The 25,270-nt window shown below is 39.4% G+C and overlaps 3 protein-coding genes across 4 annotated transcripts; 1 reads left to right on the top strand and 2 right to left on the bottom strand.

Annotated features, from left to right (window-relative positions):
* Window positions 1-1,589: 1,589 nt before the first annotated feature.
* On the bottom strand, window positions 1,590-4,319 carry LOC149391008 (putative eukaryotic translation initiation factor 5-1). The gene is made up of 2 exons (XM_089618956.1): window positions 4,100-4,319; window positions 1,590-3,395 (listed from the first exon to the last, which is right to left on the bottom strand). The coding sequence occupies exon 2, from the start codon at window positions 3,058-3,060 to the stop codon at window positions 1,786-1,788; it is 1,275 nt and encodes a 424-aa protein (XP_089475082.1). The 5' UTR covers window positions 3,061-3,395; window positions 4,100-4,319; the 3' UTR covers window positions 1,590-1,785.
* Window positions 4,320-12,088: 7,769 nt separating this feature from the next.
* LOC149391007 (uncharacterized) lies at window positions 12,089-13,297 on the top strand. The gene is made up of 3 exons (XM_089619912.1): window positions 12,089-12,265; window positions 12,372-12,678; window positions 12,768-13,297. The coding sequence occupies exons 1-3, from the start codon at window positions 12,089-12,091 to the stop codon at window positions 13,295-13,297; spliced, it is 1,014 nt and encodes a 337-aa protein (XP_089476038.1).
* Window positions 13,298-16,579: 3,282 nt separating this feature from the next.
* On the bottom strand, window positions 16,580-25,270 carry DCAF1 (DDB1-CUL4 associated factor 1). Of its 2 annotated transcripts, none has more exons than XM_089621295.1 (14): window positions 24,777-25,270; window positions 24,118-24,196; window positions 23,816-23,932; window positions 23,542-23,720; window positions 22,656-23,433; window positions 22,454-22,551; window positions 21,956-22,379; window positions 21,270-21,872; window positions 20,982-21,167; window positions 20,355-20,897; window positions 20,095-20,208; window positions 19,821-19,939; window positions 18,083-19,691; window positions 16,580-17,565 (listed from the first exon to the last, which is right to left on the bottom strand). In XM_089621295.1, exons 1-14 carry the CDS (start codon window positions 25,031-25,033, stop codon window positions 16,822-16,824), a joined length of 5,850 nt encoding a protein of 1,949 aa, XP_089477421.1. In that variant the 5' UTR covers window positions 25,034-25,270; the 3' UTR covers window positions 16,580-16,821. The 2 variants fall into 2 exon arrangements, with proteins under 2 accessions (XP_089477421.1, XP_089477422.1); XM_089621296.1 differs by having other exon boundaries at window positions 20,095-20,205.

Below are 25,270 nucleotides of genomic sequence, written 5' to 3'. Positions count from 1 at the left end.
GTATATGTCATTTATATTAAACTTGAGGGGATACTGTCGATATTTTCCTTTTTTTATTATGATATTTTATGCAATACATGTCAATATCTCTGTCGCCAATCGTTATTTTAGTAAATTTTAGAACGGTACATCAGTGGGAGCATATTTCGACCCAAAAATAGCATTAGACCAAGCGACCCAACTTCCAAAAAAAAGAGAGGAAAAAAAATAATTTAATGAAATAACTCGATTATTTAATCCTCACCAAAATAGCCAAATAACAAAATTATTTGGGCCTGGCCCAAATGGTATTACGAGCATGATTCACCTCCGCGATGGACCTTGTCGAAGTCGAAGTCAGAGAGATCTCGCCTGAAGATTCGGAAGGTTGACGAGTTCCCAAGACATTTCAAATAAGGGAGTGTGTGGCGATAGACGAAGCGAAGAAGAAGGAAGCTAACTGCACATGTCTCCGAGGATCTTGTACTTCGACCTCGTATAAATATCTTCGACCTGAGGAGATTTGGGCACCTTTTTTTCCCATTCGGAATATCGAAATACATTGCTCTCTGATCTTTGTCGAACTCTTTCTCATTTGTATTTGTCTCCAATCAATAAATAATAGTTCGCTCTTCGTGCTTTTTCTTTCAACGTATTTGTTTAATATTTAGCTTGTTCTAGAACGACGTTTTTTTGGGATCCCTTTCAATAAATCGAAACAAACATTTATTTATTTTATGTTTTATTCATGATTGTTGCGGCTCGGAAACGACATCAAAACGTCAATAATTGAATTCGAAATACCTATAAAAAAATTGTCAATATCCTTGTCGATAATCGATATCTCAACAAAATAAACCACCAGTATTTGATCGGTAAGAATCTTTGAATCCATGGCTTTAACCTACGTGATAAAACCTTATCCATACACGTTATTTAATTTATCGCTCGAGTACAAGTGCATGTTTACTATGACGATGCACTTTGTATACAAGGTTACTAGTAAAATTTGTAATTAATTGAAAAAAAAAATCAGTTTGAATATTAATATTAACATTTGTGTTACTATATGTTCGGAAACTCATTAGAAGTAAAAATAAAAAAAAAATAAAAAATAATAATAATAATAATAATAACAATAACGTATAGGCCATGTTTTATTATTCAAAGTTTCACACAGTTTCCAAGCTTCAATTAAATGAAGGGTCACATTGTGGAGTTGAGTTTGATAATATCATACATTTTGTGCAGTAATTTATGAATTATTTTGTGTACTAAGTTTGATCAAGTGCTAAATTACTTGGTAGGTGCCGAATTGTGTTTCAACTTTATATAATAAATCGACGATCAATGTGTATACTTTAAGGGGAAAATACGTTATAGTCTAAATTTGCTCTTCAGTTCAGCTCTAGTAATTGAACCATCTTTCTGGCATTATAAATGCCAAAGTCTTAATTGTTGATTCAAACTTGTACCTGAAAATTTAATAGGCAATAACTATTGGCCACTTCATCTAAACATTAGTCAAGAAAACTGTAGTATCAGTTATTGCTTCTAAATTGGCCATTGGAGCAAAGTTTGACTGTAGACAAAGTGGATTCTAATAGAAATTTGACAAGACTTAAAAACCACATGTATCATAAAGACTATTCAAAATTCAAATACAAACATAGAATGAACAAAGACTCCAAACTTAAACACACTCAAACTCGGAAATACGACCTCACACAGACTCGGACTCAGACTCCGACAAATGCGACAAAAGACACAGAAACACAAAACAACCGAAAACAAGTAAAGCAGAAATCACTCCTCTTCAGACTCCGACTCGGCGCTCTGAAGCCACTCGACAAACGGCTTGACATTCTTCCAGATCGGCGCAGCCTTGTTGTCTCCAGAGACACCCTTATTGTACCACTCCATCACAAACTCCTCCTCCAAAACATCGTCGTCATAGAGGTTCTTCAGAACCAGAGCGACCTCCTTCACCGCATCAGGGCTGGCCTTCCCTGCAAAGGACTCGATCCCACGGAGCACCGCCATCTGAGACCCTCTGTCTCCGGCGGCGAGGTAGGCCTTCTTCTTTGCCACCTCCTTCGCAAACCCCTTTCCGACCCCTCCAAATAGAGCCTCAAAGAGGGCATCCATGATCTCTTGGTGGGTCCCGGAGAGAGAGCCCAGGAACGACCGAAGCTGGGTCGGGGACGAGCCCTTGTTCAGAAACTCCTTGATCTCGTCCGATAGCTTTGGCTTCTTCTTTGCCGGCTTCTTCTTCTCTTCCTCCTCGACTGTTGAGAGCATGACCATGTCGGCGGTCACGGCGCTGAGCTGTTCCTGGATTCGCTGCTTGGCCGCGGCCAGAGAGGTGTCGGTCTGCCATTGGACGTCGTCCTCGTCATCGTCGTCTTCTCCGTCGACTTCGTTCTCGTCGGCCTGACTTCTCACCGGAGAGTGATCCTCTTCCGAGCCGCTTCCGCCGCTCTTCTTCTTGGCAGTCGAGGACTTGGAGGGCGCGGCTTTCTTCTTCCCGACCTCCTTCTTGAGCTTCTTCTGTTCCTCATCGGCGGCCTCGCCTTCCTTGAGCCGCTCCTTCTCGGCCCGCCTCATCGCCTTCTTGTCCTTGGACGACTTCTTCGACTCCGGCGGGTTCTTCAATATGAAAGTGGTGAGCTTGTCCCTCATGTCCACGTCCGAGAGAAACCCACAAGCCGCGCACTTCAGGTTGAGCATCTGTGTCTTGGTGATCAGGATCTCGGTCTCGGGGTTTCCACAACCGTGGCACTGGACGTACTTTTTGATGAAGTTCTCGAGGAGACCAGCCAGCTTCGGGGTCTCGTGGGCCCCGTTGACGAGGGAAGTCCCGGTCTTCTCGTCAAACTTGGATTGGGCGCCGAGCTCGCAGCCAAAGTACTTTGTGGTGTAGGCAGGGGGTCTGGCAAGTGCCTTGGCAATCTCGACCATGTTGACAATATTGGTCTTGATGCCGTTTCCTCTGCCTTCGATCTTGGTCACCATTCTCGGCATCTTGTACCTGTAGAAGGCATCGTCGCTGTTCGAAGCACCGATATTCTGCAGCGCCATCTTGTCTTCTCGGGGGTTGGGCTTTGTCAAAAAGAGCACAAGTGACCGTCGGAAATTCCACCTGAAAGCAGAGACTCTTGTACTTGTGTAGAAAAGGGTCGCATAAACAGGTAACTGAGGAAGTGAGATTCAGAGCCCTCCGATGTCCCAATATGCATACAGCCGAATTTCGCGGCGGACTGTATGGTCTTTTTCCTAGACGTCGGACAATACTCTCCAAGTAATCCAACCGATGACAAAAAGAGAGAGGCCCGCTCAGACATAAAAGAAGGTTCAAATTCTACGGTCTCCACTTTAACGAGCAGCAAAACAACGCAGAGCTAACTGCAAACTTCCTGTAGAAAATAAATGAGGCTTAATGCTTATTCATATAAAAAAAAAAAAACCCCACAGAATCTTATAAGCTCCATAGAAAAAAATCCTACAACAGCAAGGCATCCTAATTAATAAATACCCAGTCCTAACACAAGTAGAACTGATACATCAGCGATCAGAATCCACTAAATACGCACAAAAGCTAAACTTAAAACAGCAATGAATCTGAAAACAACTGATTAGCAGCAATCTGCTGCTAAACCTAACACCTGCCGAACGAAAAAAAAAGATCAATGAACCAACAACAAACTTGAACTCAACGTCCTATCCTTGTAACACAATAAACAAAATAGAAGATGTATATCATACACACACGAGCACACAGCACATATATTGCAGCCCTTTCGTATCCAAATACTATCAACTTATTATGCTTTCTTCCTGAAAGCAAATCAATCTCAAAATAGACAAAAGCAACAAATAAAAAAAATAACTAAACACACACGGTGAATCCAGGAATCAGGCACACAAGAAATATAAATCGAATTCGCGAAGTTAAAACAATTTTCGATTCTTCATAAGAACTATCAGAAAATCATCAGATCTACACAATCCAGGAATCAGCTAGCGAAACACAACTCTGAGCTCCGATCGATTAAACACAATGAAAACCAGAATCGAAAATCAGGATCTGGATCGGAAGATCGAAGAGTTAATTTTTTACCTGACGAGTAAAGACGAGAGAAAAATTGAAAGCGAAGAAAAGCGACGATGAGAGAAAGTTCTAGGGCTTTGGGTTTGCGTGTGTGGTATAATAATAGATGACAACAATTTATATATTGCCAATAAGCGAGAGAGGCTATATATGTGGTAACCCTAATCCTTACGGCAGATGTTAGATTTTAGGGCAAACTCGTTATCTGTTTTACTGATTTTTTTTTATTATTAACCGACTCACGCTTCTTCTTTATTCTTTTTTTTTTATTTTAAGAAAATATAATGGTATCATACATTTATAGGAAATTATGGATTCACAAAATAGTCATTTTCAATAAAATAAAATAAATTAAAATTGCGTTGTCAAATTTATTTTAAAAAATATGATTAAATATTTTGTTGATTTATATAAATTATTTACGAGCAATTAGTTTAGCAACTCAATAGCTCATTTTCTTTTTAAAAAAATAGTTCAAGTTTCATTTTATTAGAAAAATAGTCCACCAGGACGAAATTAATTAAATTAATTATTCAGCTAATTTAATTGAACAGTTAATATAATTAATTTCAGTTTGGTGTACTATTTTTCTAATAAAATAAAACTTGTGCTACATCCTTAAATGGAAGTAGAGGATAGATTAGTTGCAACAAATACTTGAATAACTTATCACTTTTAAAATATTTATTCACATGATCAAATAAATTTTTGAAAATCCGTGCTTGCAAATTTAAGCTATTTCACTCATTATATAAATATTGACTATTTTGTAAAGGAAAAATATTAACAGTATTTCATGTGTTTAATCGAAATGCGTGATTTATTCTCTCAATTTTTTAAAATCTCATACATCTCCCTTCAGTTTAATATAAATGACACACACACCTTAAATATATGTTATATTGCAAATACCACCATTTTCATTTATTTTTTACAACAAAAAATTTGGAATTTCTCAAAATAAAAAGTCTTTATTTTCTATTTTATATATAAAAATAATTAAATCAAAATATTTTTTATAAAAAGATAATGATTTTTTTTAAAGAGAGGTTTTGAATTTTTTTTTAATGAAATATTTGATAAATATTTATTTTATCAAGGACATTTTGGGGAGTTCAAATTTTTTATATTATAAGAAATAAACGAAAACAGTGGTATTTGCGCTATAACATAAATATATGAGAGCTATGTGTTATTTATATTTAACTATAGGAAAATGTATGATATTTTTGAAAAACGGAGAAATAAACTTTGAATTTAAATTAAACACAAGGGGTACTTGTGATATTTTCTCTTTTACAGATTAATTAATTTCAATTAGCTATTTAGCTATAACCCTAAATTTATTCACATGATTTTTTAAACCTTTAGAGTTATTTTTTTTTACTTGGCATATACCTTAAAATTCATTTATATATCAAATATCATATTTGATCTATCATATTAGGAATATTGGCCACTGAATATAATAAAATAAACATGAATGATTACTGAATTTAATAAGAAAATTACTTTACTAGCATTATTGATTAGTGAATTATTTTCTAATTAGAATCAATATAACAACTATCACCTTTAGTCTCTGTATTAAACTGAATTACATAAATGACATCTCCCTTCAGTTTAATATAAATGACACATACATCCCTTAAATATATGTTATATTGCAAATACCATCATTTTCGTTTATTTTTTACAACGAAAAATTTGGAATTTCTCAAAATAACAATGTCTTTATTTTCTATTTTATATATAAAAATAATTAAATCAAAATATTTCTTCATAGAAAGCTAATGATTTTTTAAAGAGATGTTTTGAATTTTTTTTTAATAAAATAGTTAATAAATATTTATTTTATCAATGACATTTTGGGGAGTTCAAATTTTATTTTATAAAAAATAAACGAAAAGAGTGACATTTGCGATATAACATTATTTTATGGGAGGTAAGTATTATTTATAATAAACTGAATGAAAATGTCTGATATTTCTGAAAATTGAAGGGATAAATTGCGCATTTTGATTAAATACAAGGGGTATTGGTGATATTTTCTCTTTTACAAATTTATTATTTCACATGATTTTTAAAACCTGTAGAGTTATCCTTTTACTTGGCATATACCTTAAAATATATTTATATATCAAATATCATATTTGATCTGTCATATGAAAAATATTGCCCACTAAATATAATAAAATAAACATGAATGATTACAGAATTTAATAAGAAGTTTACTATATTAGCATTATTGATTATTGAATTGTTTTCTAGTTAGAATCAATAACAACTATCATCTTTAGTCTCCGTATTAAATTGAATTACATGATGGGCATCTAAGTTCGGATGATGAACTAAAACTTGGTCGATGATTGATACATGCCCGGATAGTTGTATCTAAAATCATATATGTGGAACGTAAGTGAAGGTTGATCACTTGATGGGAGCATTTTACATTTTTGGTAAGTGTACGACCTGGACAAACTTTTATTGTTGATGTGTCATTTAAGTATCGTTATGACACACTAACCACGATCGCTATGATGGTCACAGTAATACTTAGTCTAATTAATCCTGAAGTGGTCATGGACTTCTGGTTGTATTACATGGTTCTTTGACTCATTCGTTAATGGCTACTTGAAGATGCCAGAACACTTATGTCTTGGGAATTCGGGATATGATCTAGCGAAAAGTGATTCACATATACGGAATCCAGACTTCCTGAAAAAAGGTCAATGTTCACTCACTTGAGGGTTGATTCTAGAACCGATTGATTGTGCACACCTTCGTAGTAAGTACGTACGAAAGAATCTTTCGCTGCGGAAACAACGGTGCTTAGGGCTCATATGTATCAAGAAAGGTATAAAGGAATAATTGACATTTCTCGGTACGAGTTGAACCTGGAAGATTAAGCTCATAAACTGACTATATCAATGGACACTCTTACGATGAGTAAAATATAATTCTAGTAATAAGAACAGTGCAGTATTGACTCATTTTGTGGAGTATCACCAAGATTAACGAATCGATTATATAAGAGAAATGACTTTTTCATCTATTTTTAATCAGATTTGTAGGATCTCAAGTAAGAATAAGATTTATTATTTACAATCTCACACCTGTAAATTGTCTTAGCAGTATTCATTCGAAAATTTGTCTATTTGCCGAATTAAATACTTACTGTGAAATTAATTATGTATTGTTAGAGCAAGTATTTAATTAATTGAATTTTAAGTTGGGCCTCATGAGCACTATACAATTCAAAAATTCCTAGGCCCAGTACACATATGTTGGCCGTTTACTATAGGGTTTAAATATTCAATATTCTCTTTTTGATTAGTTGTTAAATTTATGGAAAAGAAATCAGGTAACTAAATAAAAAAGAAAAAAAAATAATCATGGTTGAGATATTCTCTCTCTATTAAATAAAGAATTAAGATATTGTCATTTATTCTCTCTCCTAATTAATTTCCTAATATCTATGAGAGAATAATATATAGTTGAGATGTTTTCTCTCTATTAAATAAGGAAACAAGATATTGTCATTTATTCTCTATCATGGATAATTTCTTAGTATTTAGAAGAATAATAATGGTTGAGATATTCTCTCCATTAAATAAGATATTGTACTTATTATTCTCAAATATCTAGATATATGAGAAAAATAAGGAAAATAATATCCTAAATTATGATCTGATGGATGAGAGAAAAAGTAAGATTTGTAGTCAAGATCCAATGTTTCAAGCTTAACTAAAAATAGAAAGAAAAAAAATATGAGAATAAGAAAACCCTAATGGAGTCATGAATAATACAAAAAGATACTCGTGTGTTACACGAAAAATTAGAGAAAAAATTCGACCACTCTTTCTCTGTGGTGGCCAATTTTTCTATCTCTCCCTCTCCCCTGAAATTTGTGATTTCAATCCCAAAAATACGACACGACCCAAACTCCTAAATCAGTAGTCGTTGTGAGATAACGAGAGAGTCCACACTTTAATTCGTGTTCATTCGGAGATTACGGGTAGGAAGATTACGGTATCATCCATTGGAGCTCCAAACGACGAGAGTCCAGTCGTCGTTCCCGAAGATTCAAGACCGGAGACCAAAACTTGAAGATCGAGTAACTGGAGCTCAGAATTTGATCCTGAAGAACTCGATTGGAAGTTTCTGTAGCTGAACCCAAACACGTAAATGTCATGATATTCCCTTCATTTCTTATAAATTGGTTGCTTGAATTACTCTCTAGTGTTTACTACTCATTTAAACAAATCTAGATCATATAATCGTATAATTATTAGCTAAATAGCGTAATTATTTATATTCCGCACGGTTATAGTGATATGTATTTCAAATAAGGGCATTTCACTAATAATTTAGTGTAAGAGCGATTGTTCGTTACCGATACCAGCATGTTCAATACCCAACAACGATGAGGTACTCTCTCCTTGCCGGAGGAAAGAAAGTCCGACCATGTCCTCTGCATCTCTGCATGCGAGCTCGTTGGAGGTCCAGAAGCCGCCGCGATGCCAGTGGCGTGCAGTGGAAATGATCCATAGGATGTGCTAATCCACGATGATCTTCCCGGTATGAACAACGACGATCCCTGCTGCGGAAAGCCGACCAACAACGACGATCTCCTCTCGTTTTCCTTCGAGCATGTCGTCGTCGCCATCGCCTCGTTTGGCGTTCCGGCGCCGTGGATCTTTCGTGTGATCGGTGATCAAAATCGGCACGAACGTCTTCCTTGGCCTATACAACCCGCGCTATGCCAATGCCTCCATCCGCCGCAGAGCCGGGCTCTAAAGCGACTCGTCGTTGTTCAGTTCATTTTTCGTTGCTTTAACGTTGTTTCGAAATTGAAGCTGCTGCAAATTTTTTTAAATCAGATAGTGGCCTAGGGTTCGGAAACTGATTCGATCGGGTTTTGAATTGCTTTATAGCTTTAGGCAAGCTAGCTTTATGAAGTTGCTTCTGCAACAGTGGATAGTAATTGGATGTTATTTTTTTATATGTTTGATATATGTCACGATAATTTTAGTGAAGTGATTACCTTTACAGATATAGGGAACGTGATGCTTTATTTTGTGAACTTATTTTTTATATGGTGATCAGATAGTCGTATAAGGTTGGGAAATTGATTCTTTAGCATTCTGTGCTCTGAAATTAATATGACTTGAAGAGGCTTTATAGCATCAGACAAGCTAATTTTGATTAATTAGATAAAAAAAACTGTTACCATTAATTAGAGTAATCATGAGATTAACTATTATTATTGTTACCGTAAATAAAATTAACAATTGTTATTGTAACCGTCAATTATAAGATTTACTTTCTTTCTTGTTCCGTCAATGAGATTTACTATTTTTCTTGTTACCATTAATGAGATTTACTATTTTTCTTATTACCGTTAATGAGATTTTTTGTTGTTCTTGTTAAATTTAATAAAATTTATTGTTGTTGTTACCGTAATAAGATTTGTTGTTGTTCGTGTTAATAAGATTTATTGTTGTTCGTGTTACCATTAATAATATTTACTAGTTGTTCGTGTAACCATTAATAAGATTTACTGTTGTTCTTATCACGGTTAATAAGATTTACTGTTATTTGTTGTTACTGTTAGTGACCTTTACTATTGTTCTTGTTATCGTTAAAGAGATTTATGGTTTTCTTGTTACCGATAATAAAATTTATTGTTCATGTCACCGTTAAAAAGATTTACTATAGTTTTTGTTATCATTATCAAAATTATATGAAGGTTAATATTATTTACTCTGACATTTAATAATATAAATCATTAAGGGTATTATTTATATATTGGAATATCATTTTAACAAATTGGTTACTTTTCTAAATATGTCAATAGTTGGACTACAATTTTAAAGGAATGAGGTTGTTGGACTAGTTACTTAGTCCGCCCTTTAATTTAAATTATGCAAATACCTTCTGAGTAATTAAACATTTTGGAATAGAATTAGAACAAAAACTCATCCCCAAAACCCAATATCTCCCTTCCACAACGGAACCAAGAAGAAAAAAAAACTCGTTGAACATACTTTGTGTGCTAATTCATCGACGATTCCAATCCACCAAAGAGTCTTTGCCGCCCCAGTCCGCCAAAGCACAAGTGTAGGGTGTGGCAAGTTGGGGTTTACAATCGTTGTTATTTGTGTCTTCACCATTAAAGCAACGCCTGAAAAGAAGTCTTCTTACTCTTCTCTGCTTCTACGGCTTCTCTCTCTATCTCCGAACTCACCATCACTCAAATTAAAGTATATAAATTACAGGTTTTGGATGCCGCTCGTCCAATATTATAATTAGAAGCCGATAGAAAAAACTTTAAATGTAAAATTAGAATAAGATGTCGATTGGCCGAAACTGTGGATATTTTGAAACAAGTGTTGTAAGACTATCATGAAGTTTTGCAATGGTTTTACCTTTGTGAAAATCCTTAATTAGATGGAAATTAAAAAATTATGATTATACACTTCTGGTTGTTAACTTTGTCATCTCACTTGTTGTTTGTAAATAAGCATACGCATTTTTGGTGAGATGTTGCTAACATGTCTCAATGTTTGATTCAATGAGATCTCTCAATTGAATACTAGACCTAATTAATATATCCACATTATCAAAAACTAAGTAAGAGTTCATTTTTATTGCATTTTAGCAATCTTGTTCATGAATATCATAGATTAATGGCACATTAAATTAAATTGATATCCATAAGAAGCTATGTTTCATCTCTTGATTGAGGTTAAACATGAGTGTAGTCATACATAGTTACTTTAAGACAATGAGTGGTAAATGGTTTCACTTTGTCTTGAGAATTACACTAGTCTAATTTAGTATATGTATAAGATATCTAGGAATAACTAGAGTCCTAACTCTATGCTTCATAACCAAATAGTACGAGTTCTCCTAACCAAGGTTTTAAATATCGGCGATATATAGGGTTTTTTGAAGTCTCGGTAAAAAATCGTGTATAATCGTTATCGTTTTATATTTTATCGCCAAAAAATCGCGATATATCCCCGATATTACAAAATATCGCGAGATTTTGGACAGTTTAAATGCAGCAAACATCGGGCCAAATTTGAAAAAAACTGTTCAGTTCTTATCGGCCATTATCGCTCACAGCAGACCAAATGTTATACTGTATCAGCGATTATCGGCGACCAAACATCTTTTGCGTGCAATATCGTCCGGCGAAGAAGGAATTTTATAGCTTATCACCGATATCTCCGGATATATCACTGGTAAGTGTCTAACGGCCGGAAGTTTTGAAGAAACTTTTTTTTAAGTTTTGTTTTTCGTTTTTAGATAGATTTAACTCAAGTTTTGTTGAAATTTTTTGCATATTTGAAATTAGTATATGAATATCTTTCAGATCCCCAAGTTTTTTTAAAGTTCCGGCGAGTTTTTCATTTTTCCGGCGACCCGCCACCCAAATTGACGACGGCCGGAGACTTTTTTGGCGACTTCAAAATTTCCAGAATCTTCAATTAAAAGAGGTTAGTGTAAAAATTATGTTAGTGTAGAATTTAGGACATTTCGACGTGTGAATTGGAATCTATGATTATGGACGGGAATATGTGAATTTACGATATAAATTGTGAATATGTGAATTTTTAAGTGACTTTAGAATATGTTAATTTAGAATACGAGAATATGTGAATATGTGAAATTGAAATTGTGAATATGGACGGGAATATGTGAATTTAGATTTTAGAATATGTGAATTTAGAATACGGGAATATGTGAAATTGAAATTGTGAATATGGACCGGAGAATATGTGAATTTAGAATACGAGAATATGTGAATATGTGAAATTGAAATTGTGAATATGGACAGGAGAATATGTGAATTTAGATTTTAGAATATGTGAATTTAGAATACGGGAATATGTGAACAATGTGAAATTGAAATTGTGAATATGGACGGGAATATGTGATTGTGATTGTGATTGTGATATTGTGGTTGTGAATTTTTTATGTATAGAAATGACCGACGAAGGGGCAAGAAAGTATTGTACGCCCATCCAGGGGAGTTCGAACGGGTTCACATGCCACTTTTGTGATTGGCAAATGAAAGGTGGTGGGATTACTCGAATGAAATATCAATTGAGTGGTAACGACCCCAATAAAAATGCGAGAGCATGTACTAAAGTTCCTCCCGAGGTTCAAAAAGAGATGCAAGAACTGCTTCTACAAACCTCCATGAAGAAGCACAAGAAGAAGAGTTCTGATATTAACGTCGGTCGAAGGTTAACACAAAATCTTGAAGATTCAGAAGAAAACACTGCAGCGGAACAGACAATTCAAAAAGAACCATCAAGAAGAAGCCTTAGAAAGATTTGCCAATGGATTTGAGGGTCCCGGGGGAGGCTCAGGGGCAGTGCCCCCCTCGGCCCCTTCTTTGTATCGATCAGAGAGTGCGAAGCAACAACGGATTCCGGAGATGATGAATCCGCGCAAGAAAAAATTTGTAGGGCGCCTAATTAGCAAGTTTTTCATCCACTCAAATATCGCGTTCAACAAAGTAAAATCGCATCATTTCAAGAATATGATAGTTGGAGTCGCTGAAGCGGGTAAGACTACCATTCTTATAAATGCTTAATTATAAAACTAGTTATGTTGTAGCGAGCTTGAAAATAATCTTTTTTGTTATCGTCGTACAGTCCCGGTGTGCCTATACCATCACCGTATGAGATATCCTCCGTGTACTTGCCGATGGAGGTTGAAGACTTCAAGAAGTACGTGGATGCACAACAACCCACGTGGGAACAATATGGTTGTACCATTATGTCCGACGGTTGGACTGGAACCACGAAGTTGAGTATTCTCAACGTAATGGTATACTCCGCTGGACGTACGGTATTCTTGAAGTCTATCGATGCGTCGAACAAGATCAAAGATTCTGCGTACATATTTGGCGTGCTGAAAGACGTCATCGACGAAATCGGGGTGCACAACGTCGTGCAAGTTGTTACTGATAATGGCTCGGCTTATGTCAAAGCTGGGAAAGAGTTTATGAAGAAGTACCCAGTGTATTGGACGTCGTGCGCTGCACATTGCATCGACCTCATGTTCGAGGACATCGGGAAACGTCCTATTGTAGCGGGACCAGTTGCGAAAGCCCGTAACATTACAAAGTTCATTTACAACAACTTGAACGTGTTAGCGACGATGAGAGAATTCTGCCCGACTTAGCTTATTCGCCCTGGGAAGACACGATTCGCGATGAACTACTTGGCATGTAGGAGCATAGGCAGCAACAAAGTCCAACTGCGAAACATGTTCATATCAGAATCGTGGGAAGTATCGAAGCTCAAGAATTCTGCCGCCGTTAGAGCTGTGGAGGAAACGGTCATGGACTCCTCATTTTGGACTTCCCTTGACATGGTTTGCTCCATCTACGAGCCGATGTACGCAGCTCTACATGTCGTGGACACTGAAGTGGTTCCCACTCTCGGAATGATGTACAACGTGTTTGAGTCGATGGTTTCACGTCTGTCCGACCTTCAAGGAAAACAATGGGTGGTAGACATTGTGACTGAGCAGTGGAAGAAGCAGCTACATCAGCCGTTACATGAAGCAGCTTATTGGCTAAATCCAAAGCTTCAATACAACCCCAATGTTGAGATGTGTAGCGAATATATGCAAATGGTGACTAGAGTCTACGATAAGTTGCATCCACATGAAGACTACACCGATATTGGGAAAGAGGTAAGCAACTGCTTGTTTTTAATATCGACATTGATTACATGCATAATAATTTTAGGACGTACAAAATTGAAGTTCATGTACTGTTTTCGGTGTAGATGATTTATTTCCGTGATGCAAAGGGTGGATTAGGAGAGCGAGCTGCCATAGCCGCAAGAGCGAACATGCCACCAGGTACGTTATTTTTTTTTAGCTTTCATAATATGTATGAAGTTATTAATTACACGGTATATGATTTAATTTCATTTGCAGCCGAATGGTGGAACGTTTCTGGGCATGAATGTCCGACATTGCGGAAGTTGGGAATGCGCCTCTTGTCCCAAACAGCATCATCATCCGCATGCGAACGGAATTGGAGTACGTTCGCATTGATCCACACGAAACAACGGAACATGTTGGCTTACAAGCGCTTGGAGCAGCTTGTCTTTTGTAGCTACAACCAAAAGCTGCAACTAAGAGACATTGAAGATGCGAATGGCGGGGTTGATAGGCAAGATCCTTATGACATCCTCGAACGATCGATGGTGACGGTCGTTGACGAAAACCTAGACGAGGAAATCCTCGATTGGATTCGACCAATCTACCTCGATGACGATACTGGTAATCCTAATCCCGAAGTAGCTACCAAGGCTCGAAATTTAGATGTTGACGTCGACCGAGTTATGCGGGATGATGTTGGCCACGATGGCGGTAATACTGGTGGTGGTAGTACTGCTAGTGGTAGTACTCACGGGGGTAGTACTTATGGTGGTAGTTCACGCGACGGAGGTGTCGAATATGCTGGTGGTGGATATGGATTCGGTAGTGATTACGGGGGAAGTGATTACGGGGGTGGATATGGTCGGGGTGGTGTTGACCCAAGGGGCCAAGGAGATGGACATGACTTTGGTACTCGAGGTGATGTCGGCGGTTTTGGCCAAGGAGGTGAAGATACTGGTCCAACTGACAGGTTAGATCAGCTATCCACATTTGATTATTTTTTTGGCACTCAGTCGGCTTATCCAGCTCCCATGTCTCGTGCATCAACTACTGATATTGATCGAATTTTTTCTCAATTTGATTCAATGTCGGTCTCGGGATCTGAGGCTCAAGCTCAACATCAATTCTCAACAACCAGAATGGAAAATATTTATGAACAGTTTCCTGTCCTCAACTTATTCATCGGTCTGGATCAGTACAACTATGAAATGCACATCAAAACCTACCTCGACTATTATTCATCAAACATGTCGTGGTCCGAATACTGTCAAGGTCAGATGGTGCAACCCCACACATTTCAACCTCCTCGACACTCAACCTACAACTGATTCGGACTTTCAAAGGTTGTAGTCTTCTACTCTTCTTTCATTTTAAGCATGGTGGAAAGGTTTCTTATGTTCTATAATGTCTACTTTGTGTTTAGTTTTTTATGTTCTATAATGTCTACTTTGTGTTTAGTTTTTGTCATGAACTTTGTAGTATTTGATTTTTTATTTTCGTAATTTGAATTCAAAGACATATATATTTAGTTGTTTAAAAATATTTATTTGTTATAGGATTTCTGCCGATATATCCGTCGGTATCCTATATATCACCGATAAAATCGGTAGTCGGTATTTAAATTGTTATAGAATATCCGTCAATACTCGATATATCCGTAAAATCAGAACCTCGGTATGAATATCGGTAACGATATTTTAAACATTGCTTCTAACAATTACTAGCATGACATAATTGCCCATTGATCCGATTGTAAATATTGTTTTAAACAACTTCACAAGAGATGTTATGCAAGTCTACATTGGGCATGTTGTAAGTTGTTTCAAAACAAAGAGAATGGGTGTTTTTAATGATCTCTGAATTTAGCATTACACAAAGAAGCCTTTGAAAATGAGTTATCGCAACAACAAAAATAACATCAATTATATTATTTGAGGGCATGAATCTCAACAACAAGTGCATCTTCGGAATATGACTTAAACTTCCATATTTAGGGGTCAAAGTAAAACATGTGTAATTTAAGGATGGAAGGTTTGGCTTGATCATCAACTGTAATCATATAAATGGAGAGAGCAAAGTCAGTCAGCTCATCTTTTGAGTACCATCACAATAAGGTGATTGGAAACGGGGAAGATAAATTTGTGTCTCGGTGGTGTGTACAACCTCCAAATAAGGTGACAAAAATTAGCCACGGTCCTTGAGGCAACCATGGAAATGTCTGAAAAAACAAACCACCCAACCAGATTCTCAGCGTCTAAAATTGATGTAGTACGAGTCATTTTCATAATCGGGATCGTAGATTTCGAAGAGAGAGAGAGAGAGAGAGAGAGAGAGAGAGAGAGAGAGAGAGAGACATCTTTGGGAGATGCCATCGGAGATATGACCTTCTCATGTTGTTGTGCTTACACCACTCGATATTGATACTAGCCTAATGTGTAAGTTGATGACATCGTGATGAAGTTTTGTGCGAGTTTAGAGTAAGAATAAGTGGATTTGGTAAATAACATAGTGTAAGGACATTTTATGACGATGAGTTAGATTTTTCATGGTTCGGCTAAATTCTAAAATAAATTATTTTATTAGCTGAAAGGAGTGTTTGGTTAGAGATCCTTCGGTTCGGTGTTTGTGTATTCCGTTCGGACCAGGGGTTGTGGAGGTGAAAGCCACGTGTAATTTTTTCATTTTATTCGGCCCATGATGTCACTAAAAGCAGGACCACTAAGATTTATTGACCACCCGTAATGTCTCTATTATAAGCGCTGCTACATACGAAATAGGAGGCCATTGTAATTCAAGTTTAATTTTCAGTTCTTGTTCATAATGAATATTGGCACTGTTTGGAATATTTGAGTAAATAACAAACATGTTATAACAATGAAATTTAATTTGTATAACGAAACGGATATTTTTTCCCCCCTAAAGAAACGAAATGTACTTCTAATCTTTCTTCTAGATTGTAAATAAAAAACAACAATGGGAATAAAAATCCCACGATAACAAATAATTACAACACGACCACCCAATTTATGTTATCAATAACCAAAACCGTTGCCTCCAAACTCATCATCATCGCTACTACTAAACCTCTGCATCATATGATGATGACCACCATCCCCATCATCATCGTCGTCATCATCATCATCATCGCCATCGGACATTATATCAAGCATTCCTCCGCCGCCGAAATCGCCCTCGTCCATGATAAAATCCCCATCGTCCTCGTCGTCGTCATCATCGTCATCGTCGATATCCGTCACGCTATCATCATCATCATTGCTCAGAAGATCATCGCCATCGACATCGAAATCGTGACCCAGAATCGGCTCAATGTCGATATCGTCTTCGTCGTCGTCGTCGTCGTCGTCCCCGTCGTCGTCGCTCTCGGCGTCGTCGGGGTCGGAGTCGTCGTCGGTGGGCCTGCGGCGGCCGATCTCGTAGACCCTGGCGGAGGCGAACATGTCCTCTTGGTCGTCAAGGGTGACGAGGCCGACGAAGGAGTCGGTGGGCTCGGAGGCGAAATCGAGGACGCAGCGGTCGACGGGGATCGTGGCGATGTCGGAGTAGCTTATCGCGTCGACAGTGCGGAAGGCCGAGAAGAGTGGGTGCTTGGCGCGCCGCGTGTGGAACGCCGACATCACGTCCTCGATGTTTCGGCGCAGGTTTGCGTAGATCACGTCGCCGCGCGCGTTGAAAGTTATCGTCGTTTGGTCGAGGGAAGCCACGCTCCGGAGGAGACGGAATTTCCGTAGATCCCACACCTCCGAGTTTATGATAACCTGTTTCGGCAAAACATCATTTTTTCTATCAATACAGAAATTTGCAGAACATTGAGACCTAGTTTTCTTAAACCCATTTTTTCGTTTTTAGTGGAGGACCATAAACCCTACTTAAACATAACATTTCGTGATTGAAATAATAACCTAAAATGACAACTACATGCCTTTAGCACATTTTCCGAAGAGAAAGAGCCCTGTTTGGTAACCTCGTGTCATTTGAACATCGGTGTTGGGAAGTTCCAAAGAACAGTATTTTAACAGCCTTCTTATCATATGAGAATTTAGTCGTAAATGACTTCTAATATAGGGTCTAGATGAATTAAAAATATGGATTTTCCCTACCAGATTTCATGAAAAGTTTAATGGTTGCCCGAAGTCAATTTCCTAAACGTTGTCTAACGTCCAGGAACTGATTCTTAAGAGCTTTTTAGATTCTAATAGGCATTCAAATTGTTTTTAAAAGGCCTAACACTAAAACAATTGAAAGCATGAAGAGAAGCGGGTTTGAATAACGCACCTCGTTGCCGTTGGGATGGAAGCCGCCGCCGCCGTAATCCGTAAACTGATCGAAGCGACGGACGGGCTCGGCCTGCCTCTTGTCCCACAAGACCCCGTTCCACATCAGCATCACGTCCGAAGGGCTGAAGTGCACGGGCGAGTAAGAGCTTCCCCGTCCCGTCGTGCCGGCGAGCGTGTACGACAGCTTCGAGACCTCCTGGCACGTCTGGATATCGTAGAGGAGGATCTCTCGCCGTCCCGGCTCGGCCGACAGGGCCGCAAAGACGTCGCCGGAGTTGCTGAACCTCGCGGCCTTGCAGGCCTCGAACGTCTGAGTCGGCCCACCCGAGACCGAGGTCGCGTCCCACAGCTTGACGTCCGTGGAGCTCGACGAGAGCAGAAGCTGGGCAGCCTCACCGGAGGAGTGGTGGTAGGACTGCAAGACCGTGACCGGAGTCTGATGGCTGTGGCAGCTCTCGATCACGCCGCTGGTGTTGGTGTCGAAGATCTTGAGCTCGCCGGAGTGGCTTCCGACCGCCACAAGCGAGGTGTCGCGGAGGAAGGCGATGGAGGTCAGCGGCGCGCTGCTGTCGTCCCGGCACGTCCGCCACGGCCGGAATCGGCTGTAGACCAGCTGGCGGTCCCGTCGGTTCCCGTGGACCCCACCGCACATGGCCTTGAGCTCGCGGGCCGCCAGCCGGGCCGTCACGTTCGACGGGGCTTCGAGGCTGCGTCTCGGTTCGGGGCAGACGTGAGGGTGGAGGAGAGAGAGCGGCGGAAGAGTGGTGATCGGGGCCGGGCACTGCCGGTGCTGGTGCTTCAGGTACTGAACGACGAGGGAGTCGAGAGTCGGGCGCTCCGTGTTGGCCGTCTGGGGGTCGCTTTGGAGCCCGATTTGGGCCGAGGACGGTGCGGTTAGTAGACCCGGATGAGAGTTGCAATACTGGTTTTCTTCCGGATAATCTGGCAGTTGAGACGGGGTAAAAATTGGAGTTGAGAAGCCCCCGGCGTCGCCTGATAAGATGCTTTTACGCAAAGTGTTTGGTGTGGGAGCTACGGGTGATTTGAACCCTTGCTCGCACGTGTTGATACGTTTTCCAGATGGAAGCCCCGGGTCCTTCAACTCTGGCCATTTTCGTTTCATCGGGATTGAGATTGGAGTCTTGCACTGTGCTTCTGTGTCGACACTGGGTTTCATAGAGGACTCTGATGGAGGTTCTGGTACACTTCCCAAAGCAGACTGCTTGGAGACACTACCGGACTTCCTAGCTGGTTGTGGGTGAGAGTCCTGCAAGTGAGCCTGACTCCTTGACTGTGAACCGAAACTCGGAGAGAAAACGGGTTGTCTCTTCTTTGAAACAGAGTAGCTGGGATTGAACTTCAAAGCTGAATCCTCCTCAAGCAGAGGAAGTTTCGAGGACCTATTATTAGTGAGAAACCCAGATGGAGTACGACCTGTCGGCCACTGGCAAACGGCAGAGCCCTCTTGTGTGGAAGCCTGCTGTTGCAAAGAAGATGGTGCTGACAAGGACGGTAACGGTGCCAACTGGCCTTCTTTCAGCAGCATTGACGCTGTTGCCCCCAAGCCAGATGCTTGTAGGTGTTCGTGGATTAGAAGAAGAAGTTCCCTGAAATTTTGTTAACGCGCGCACACAATACAAAAACCAGGTTAGAAAAAGACAACCAAAACAGAAACTGGGCAAGTAAGAAAACATAACCGAGGACGATAGACTGCCAAAAGAAAAGAAATTAAGTACTTGGAATGGTAGGTGATTGGAGTCGCAGCAGCTATTGCTGCTCGTTCTATGCGTCTCAAAGTAGGTGTAGCAGCATCTGTTGCTGCCAACGTGCTGGCACGTCCCGAGTTTGTCACGATCTACAAATACAAGAAGATAAATTGGGTGTACTTGAGTTTTGCAAATTAGGACAGATAAACGGAACAATTTGATATATATATATATATATATATATATATATATATATATATATATATATATATATATATATTATTGTGAAGATGGAAATGCTTACCCCAATCAACTCTAATGCTGCCTGTGAAAGCTCAGTTTGCCACCGCCCTTGCTCAGTTCCGCTTGTCTGGCTTCCTGAATCTCGAATCAGCTCTGATAACTTCTTCCCAACCTTCTAATACACACCAGGTCACAGTGTTTAGTAACATAAGTAAATTGGTGTATTCGATAACCACCCGAAGAAAGAACGAGTTCCTCTCGCAGCACATTATGACATAAAGCCTATCCAACACTTGACAAAACAGTTTAAAAAACAATTACCTGGAGCTTTGTCAATATGTGTGCAATCGCGGGATCTCTAGCTAACCCAAGGAGAACTCGGCAAGCAAGCGCACGGAGACAATCAAGAGCAGCAGGCGGTTGATAGATGCGTGGTTGGAGGAGATTAAGCAGAACCTTTATACCACTATTGGCACGGACCGCTTCTCGAGCCTGATGATATCCCTGCTCTAATTGCGTAGCAAGACCAGCACAACCTGCCCCGGGGCCTAAAGATATCCTGCGATCCCCAACTAACCCAGAAACTGGTGTGGGAGGAGGAGCTTGTGCATTGCTCGTGTTGGGTTGTGAACTCGGTGCTGCTGTACTGCCACGTTCGGCTGTAGCAGATTCTCCCCCTCGTTCAGTCTGAGTGGACACAGTCATAGCTCGATCTGAGATACTACGCTCCATGTTTCTCTCCCTAGTCTCCAAACTAGGACCATTTGTGGACTGCTGGCCTTGTGAATTCAAAGGAGGTTTGTTGCTGATTGAAGGCGGAGGGCAAACAAGGTTTACCAACACATTTAATGCGGGCTGTATTATCTGTAAATATGAGTAAAAGAAACCGTTTAAAGGGTTGCGTGAAAAGAAAACGAAGCAGCACATGGTGTGTAAAAAAAGATATACCTCTGGGTCCACATAACTACTGGCAACACTTGCAGCATCCAAAATAACTGATATTCCCGAAGTATTATTATTGCTCAAAGTGGCACTCACAATCATCTTGCGGCTATTAGGCACCAGTGTAACGATATGAAGCACACCCAATGCGTACTGAAGTAAATCACGTAAATAACGCTCGTCGGGTGGGGCCTGAAAAAGCACAAACCAAAATGGAAGTTAAATCTGGCGTATACAAAACTTAAAGAATCTAATGAGATATAAAGGTTGCAGAACCGGAACCTATTTAAGTACCTGACATAGTTCTAGCATTGTATAGTGACCATTGGAGCCTAAAAACTTCTCAACTGCGGGCCATCGAGATCTTACAAACGCTGCCCCCAGTTTCCGATCCTTCTGGAGCTGCAGAAATACTGCATCCATTGCTTCGTTACTGATGTCAAGCGGCTTGTAAGCTGCTCTTGCGCTCGAAGCATTACGGGCCGCGCCTCGATTGCTTTTACTTGGGCGAATAGAATCTACAAGTAAAAGAAGATGAGCCCTAAAATACTGCCTCAATGCTACGCATGTATGATAAGCAATCTGCTTCTCGGATGAAGTAAGAACTTCTGCGGGCAATCGTTCATTCCGATGAAACCCTCCATTAGACAGCCCCAACGCACCAGAGTTTACTCCGGATCTCACACATGCAGCATCATTTAAAAGGCCCAGTACCTTCTGTAAGCCTTCTTGAGAATCAAAAGCATCAAGAATAGCTCTAAAAACAAATGCAGCAGAAAAGAACAAGGCTGCGTTTTTCCTTGCTTGATCCTGTGGACACTGAAGAAGCTGAAGAATTAACTCAACCAGCTGGTACACAACATCAGAAGGAAGAGCGCATACACGTTCCATAACCCCCTGGATAAGAAGATGATTAATGGCAATTAGAATTAAAACAGGATAGAAAAGAAATGGAAGTAATAGTAGTTATATATTGTTACCTGGAGAGATCCAATAGTAAATAAGCAAGAAGAGAGACCAAAGTGGGTCTGAGCAACTCTGGGAACAGCAAGTAATTTCTGCATGCCACCTCTATCCACAAATAGAGCTGCGAATTTCCGATGAGCCGACAGAGCACATATAAGCTTCAATATATCAGGCAAGAGTTTTCCAACTTCTGACGGTTCTGTTTGTTTTGAGTTCCTTTGTAATAATGCGAGACAAACGTCAACCCCCTTTTCGTGCAGTACAGGACCAAGAACTTCAACATACTCTCCAAGACTTTCAAGGCATTGGATACAGTATTTTTCTCTCAACTGTGCAACGGATTCCGTATCAGGAATGAAATAATCTTCAATGTCAACATTGGTCTCTGGTTCTGTGATATTCAGGTTGCCTGTTTCAGTTTCCGAACTCATGGAACTCCTGAAACCAATCAAATCTTAATTAGCAATCAGTCTCTTAACTATATACTCGTACACAATAATTGAATCACATACCTTGACACTTCAACAGCATTGGAAGCATCAATTACAGTAGATGCAGCTTTGGAGGCAGCCAAAACAGCAGCTTCTTCGTTCTCGGTATTTTTGAATTCCTGCATATATTCAGTAGCAAACACCAAGAAGTAAATACCAAGACTGCTTAACTGTAGGGTTGAGATCAAAATACACACACATGCTATATATATATATACAATACCTCAAGAGCGGCACTTTTGACAACTTCAGCAGCAGCATCACCGGCTGCTTTGATGGCTTCTTCAGGTGCATTGGCTGCTCTAGCTTCAGCTTCAGCAGCTCTAACAGCTTTTTTCACCAAATCAGAGATATCTGTTGCTCCAACTTTACATTCTTGGAAGCAGTCATCGTTCTCTCCTCTTTCAAAGGTGCAAATATCAGAAGTGATTCTGTCCATATTCTTTTTAGCATCTGATACTTTTTTAGTATCATTTTTTGATGAGCTCCTGTCTCTACCACTCCGCCCTGGTCCAAATCGGCTACCTGAACCTGGTGAGGTTATTGTCTGTTCGTTCTCCACAGAGAGTTCAGTTGATCTTCCCTTCCCTCTTGTTTTTGCCCATCCGCGATTATGTTTGCGCCGTGCGGAGTCATCTCTCCCATTTTCATCAACATTCCTCCCCTCACGTAGATCGCAAGCATGCCATCTGTCATCGCCATCGGAATTCTCAGGTGGTTCACAACCACTATCCCAGCGGTCCTCTCCGAATGCTTCATCATTTCCATGATCCTTCTCTGTGCTTTGGCTATCTAAAGAAATTACATCTACACCCCTGGAATCATCAAAGAGACTAGTTTCCAGAACCGGCCTAGCCTTACTCCGGCATTCCTCTCTGCTCCTTATATGACCTGAATCTTTCTGACTTGCACTTGTCTCCCCCAACACTCGGATGCGTACATAACGCATGAGCTTGGCAGATAATCTCGATGTCAAAACATCTTCCACAATCGGGCCACCACTAAAAGAAATAAAATGTTTTAAGACACTTGGAGTGAAAACGCAAAAATAATCTATATATAACAAGTGCATATTTAAACAAGCAATATCTAAAATAACATAAGCATACCCAGCCAGAAAATAAGCAAGAAGTCCTGTGGAATAAGTCTTCAACATTTGAGAATCGGAGGCCTCGCTTCTTCCAGACTCACACTTTGGGTTGTGGTCCTCACCTGAAACCCCTGCACTCTCATCCATCACCTTATCTTTTATATTTTCCATAACAGCTTCGTCGAAAACATGAGGATACTGCACCACATTGAACAAACCAGAGACTTTCAGAAATCAGAAACAAGGTTGATAACGCATTGGATTCGATTTAATCAGATAGAGAAGAATCTTACAATCCATGTTACTGAGCAGCTAAGAAGAAGCCTTGCAACGGCTGCCTGTACAGATACAGAGTACCTCGCTTCTGATAGATATGTTGACGAAATCAATTCAAAGAAGTCATCATTTTCCTGAATAAAATAAAAACAATTAGGAGTCCAAGTTCAATTGATAATAATGAAACCCATTTAACTTCACTCAAATATCAGGGGCAGAGCTACAATCCAATTAATAATCCCTTTCGCTGCATAAACTTCTAAAGATACCCCAGTCTAAATAACCAGCAAAGAAACAAGTGTAAGCTAGAACAAGTTACCCGAACTAAGTTCCCTAGTCGTCCAATGGCGTGAGAAGACCGGCTATTGCTAGAAGCATGACCATTTTCTTCCATGAATCTGCATTTGATAATTAAAAAAATTAAATAAAAAACAAGTTCGAGAAAAGTGGTGGCATGAGAAAGTGCAGAGCAATAACACAGGCTAGTTAAATTAATAATAGTGCCCAAGTTCAAGCAACTACCAGAGAGCAAATTAAAACAAGGAAGCAACATAAATAAACAACCACGTCATGAAATGAGAAGTGTAAGTTAAGTACGAATATTTGGGCAAACAAGCTGTGACTAGAAAGTAACTGAACTATGTTCCAGCAAGATTAGTATCTACACACTAAAGCAAGGTTTAGCATTTCTCTCAAAGAGGAATTCCTACAGACAGACCGTCAGTATGATTTTAACACTCAGAGCTCGTAAGTTCAACTCTACAAACATCTTTTTGCAAAACCCTAATATGACAGTGCAAATAAAAGTTCAAAAACAATAAACTAAGCCATGCCTAAACGCCAGTTCAATTTTAATTTTTTTCACAGAAATACAAAACAAATAACAAAAATTAATGTCGAAGCACATATATATATAAATAAAAATTAAAAAAAAAAAAAAAAAAAAAAAAAAAGCCAAAACCACAAAAAAGACATTACCTAGACTCTTGAGTTTCGAAGAGCGAAGCCAGGGCGTGAATGAGGACGGGATTAGGGTTTTCCGGCGAGGTAGTTATCTTCTCGATGATCCTCTGGGCCCTGGCAACCAGTTCGTCGTCCTCGTTCTTCGCCTCCTCTTCATCTTCGTCGTCCTCTTCTTCGTCATCATCCTCCTCCGGCTCCTCCCCCGGCACCGGCTCCTCCTCCGGCGGCGGCGGAAGGAAATCTTCCTCGGCTCGCGCTGGCTCGTCCTCCATGGCGGCCACACGCACCGAAATTAAATTGCGATTCGGTAATCAAAGAATTGTCTTGCTAGGGCTTGATATTGTATGTATATATGGTTGTGTAATATACTAGGAGAGTGAATATTAATAGTGTGTGTGTGTATATATATATGTATAATTATATTTATGGGTTCGGTGTTTTGCAGAGATATTGATTTTTAATTTCTTTTATTATTTTTTGCTTTTGGCGTGAAAATGAAAGAAGAAAAT

This window comes from Urtica dioica, chromosome 7, assembly GCF_054948205.1.
Source record: "Urtica dioica subsp. dioica isolate 48M chromosome 7, U.dioica_male_clone48M_v1_H2, whole genome shotgun sequence".
Lineage (NCBI taxonomy): Eukaryota > Viridiplantae > Streptophyta > Magnoliopsida > Rosales > Urticaceae > Urtica > Urtica dioica.
The sequence above is the reverse complement of the archived record's forward strand: the minus strand, read 5'-3'. Positions and strand labels throughout refer to the sequence as shown.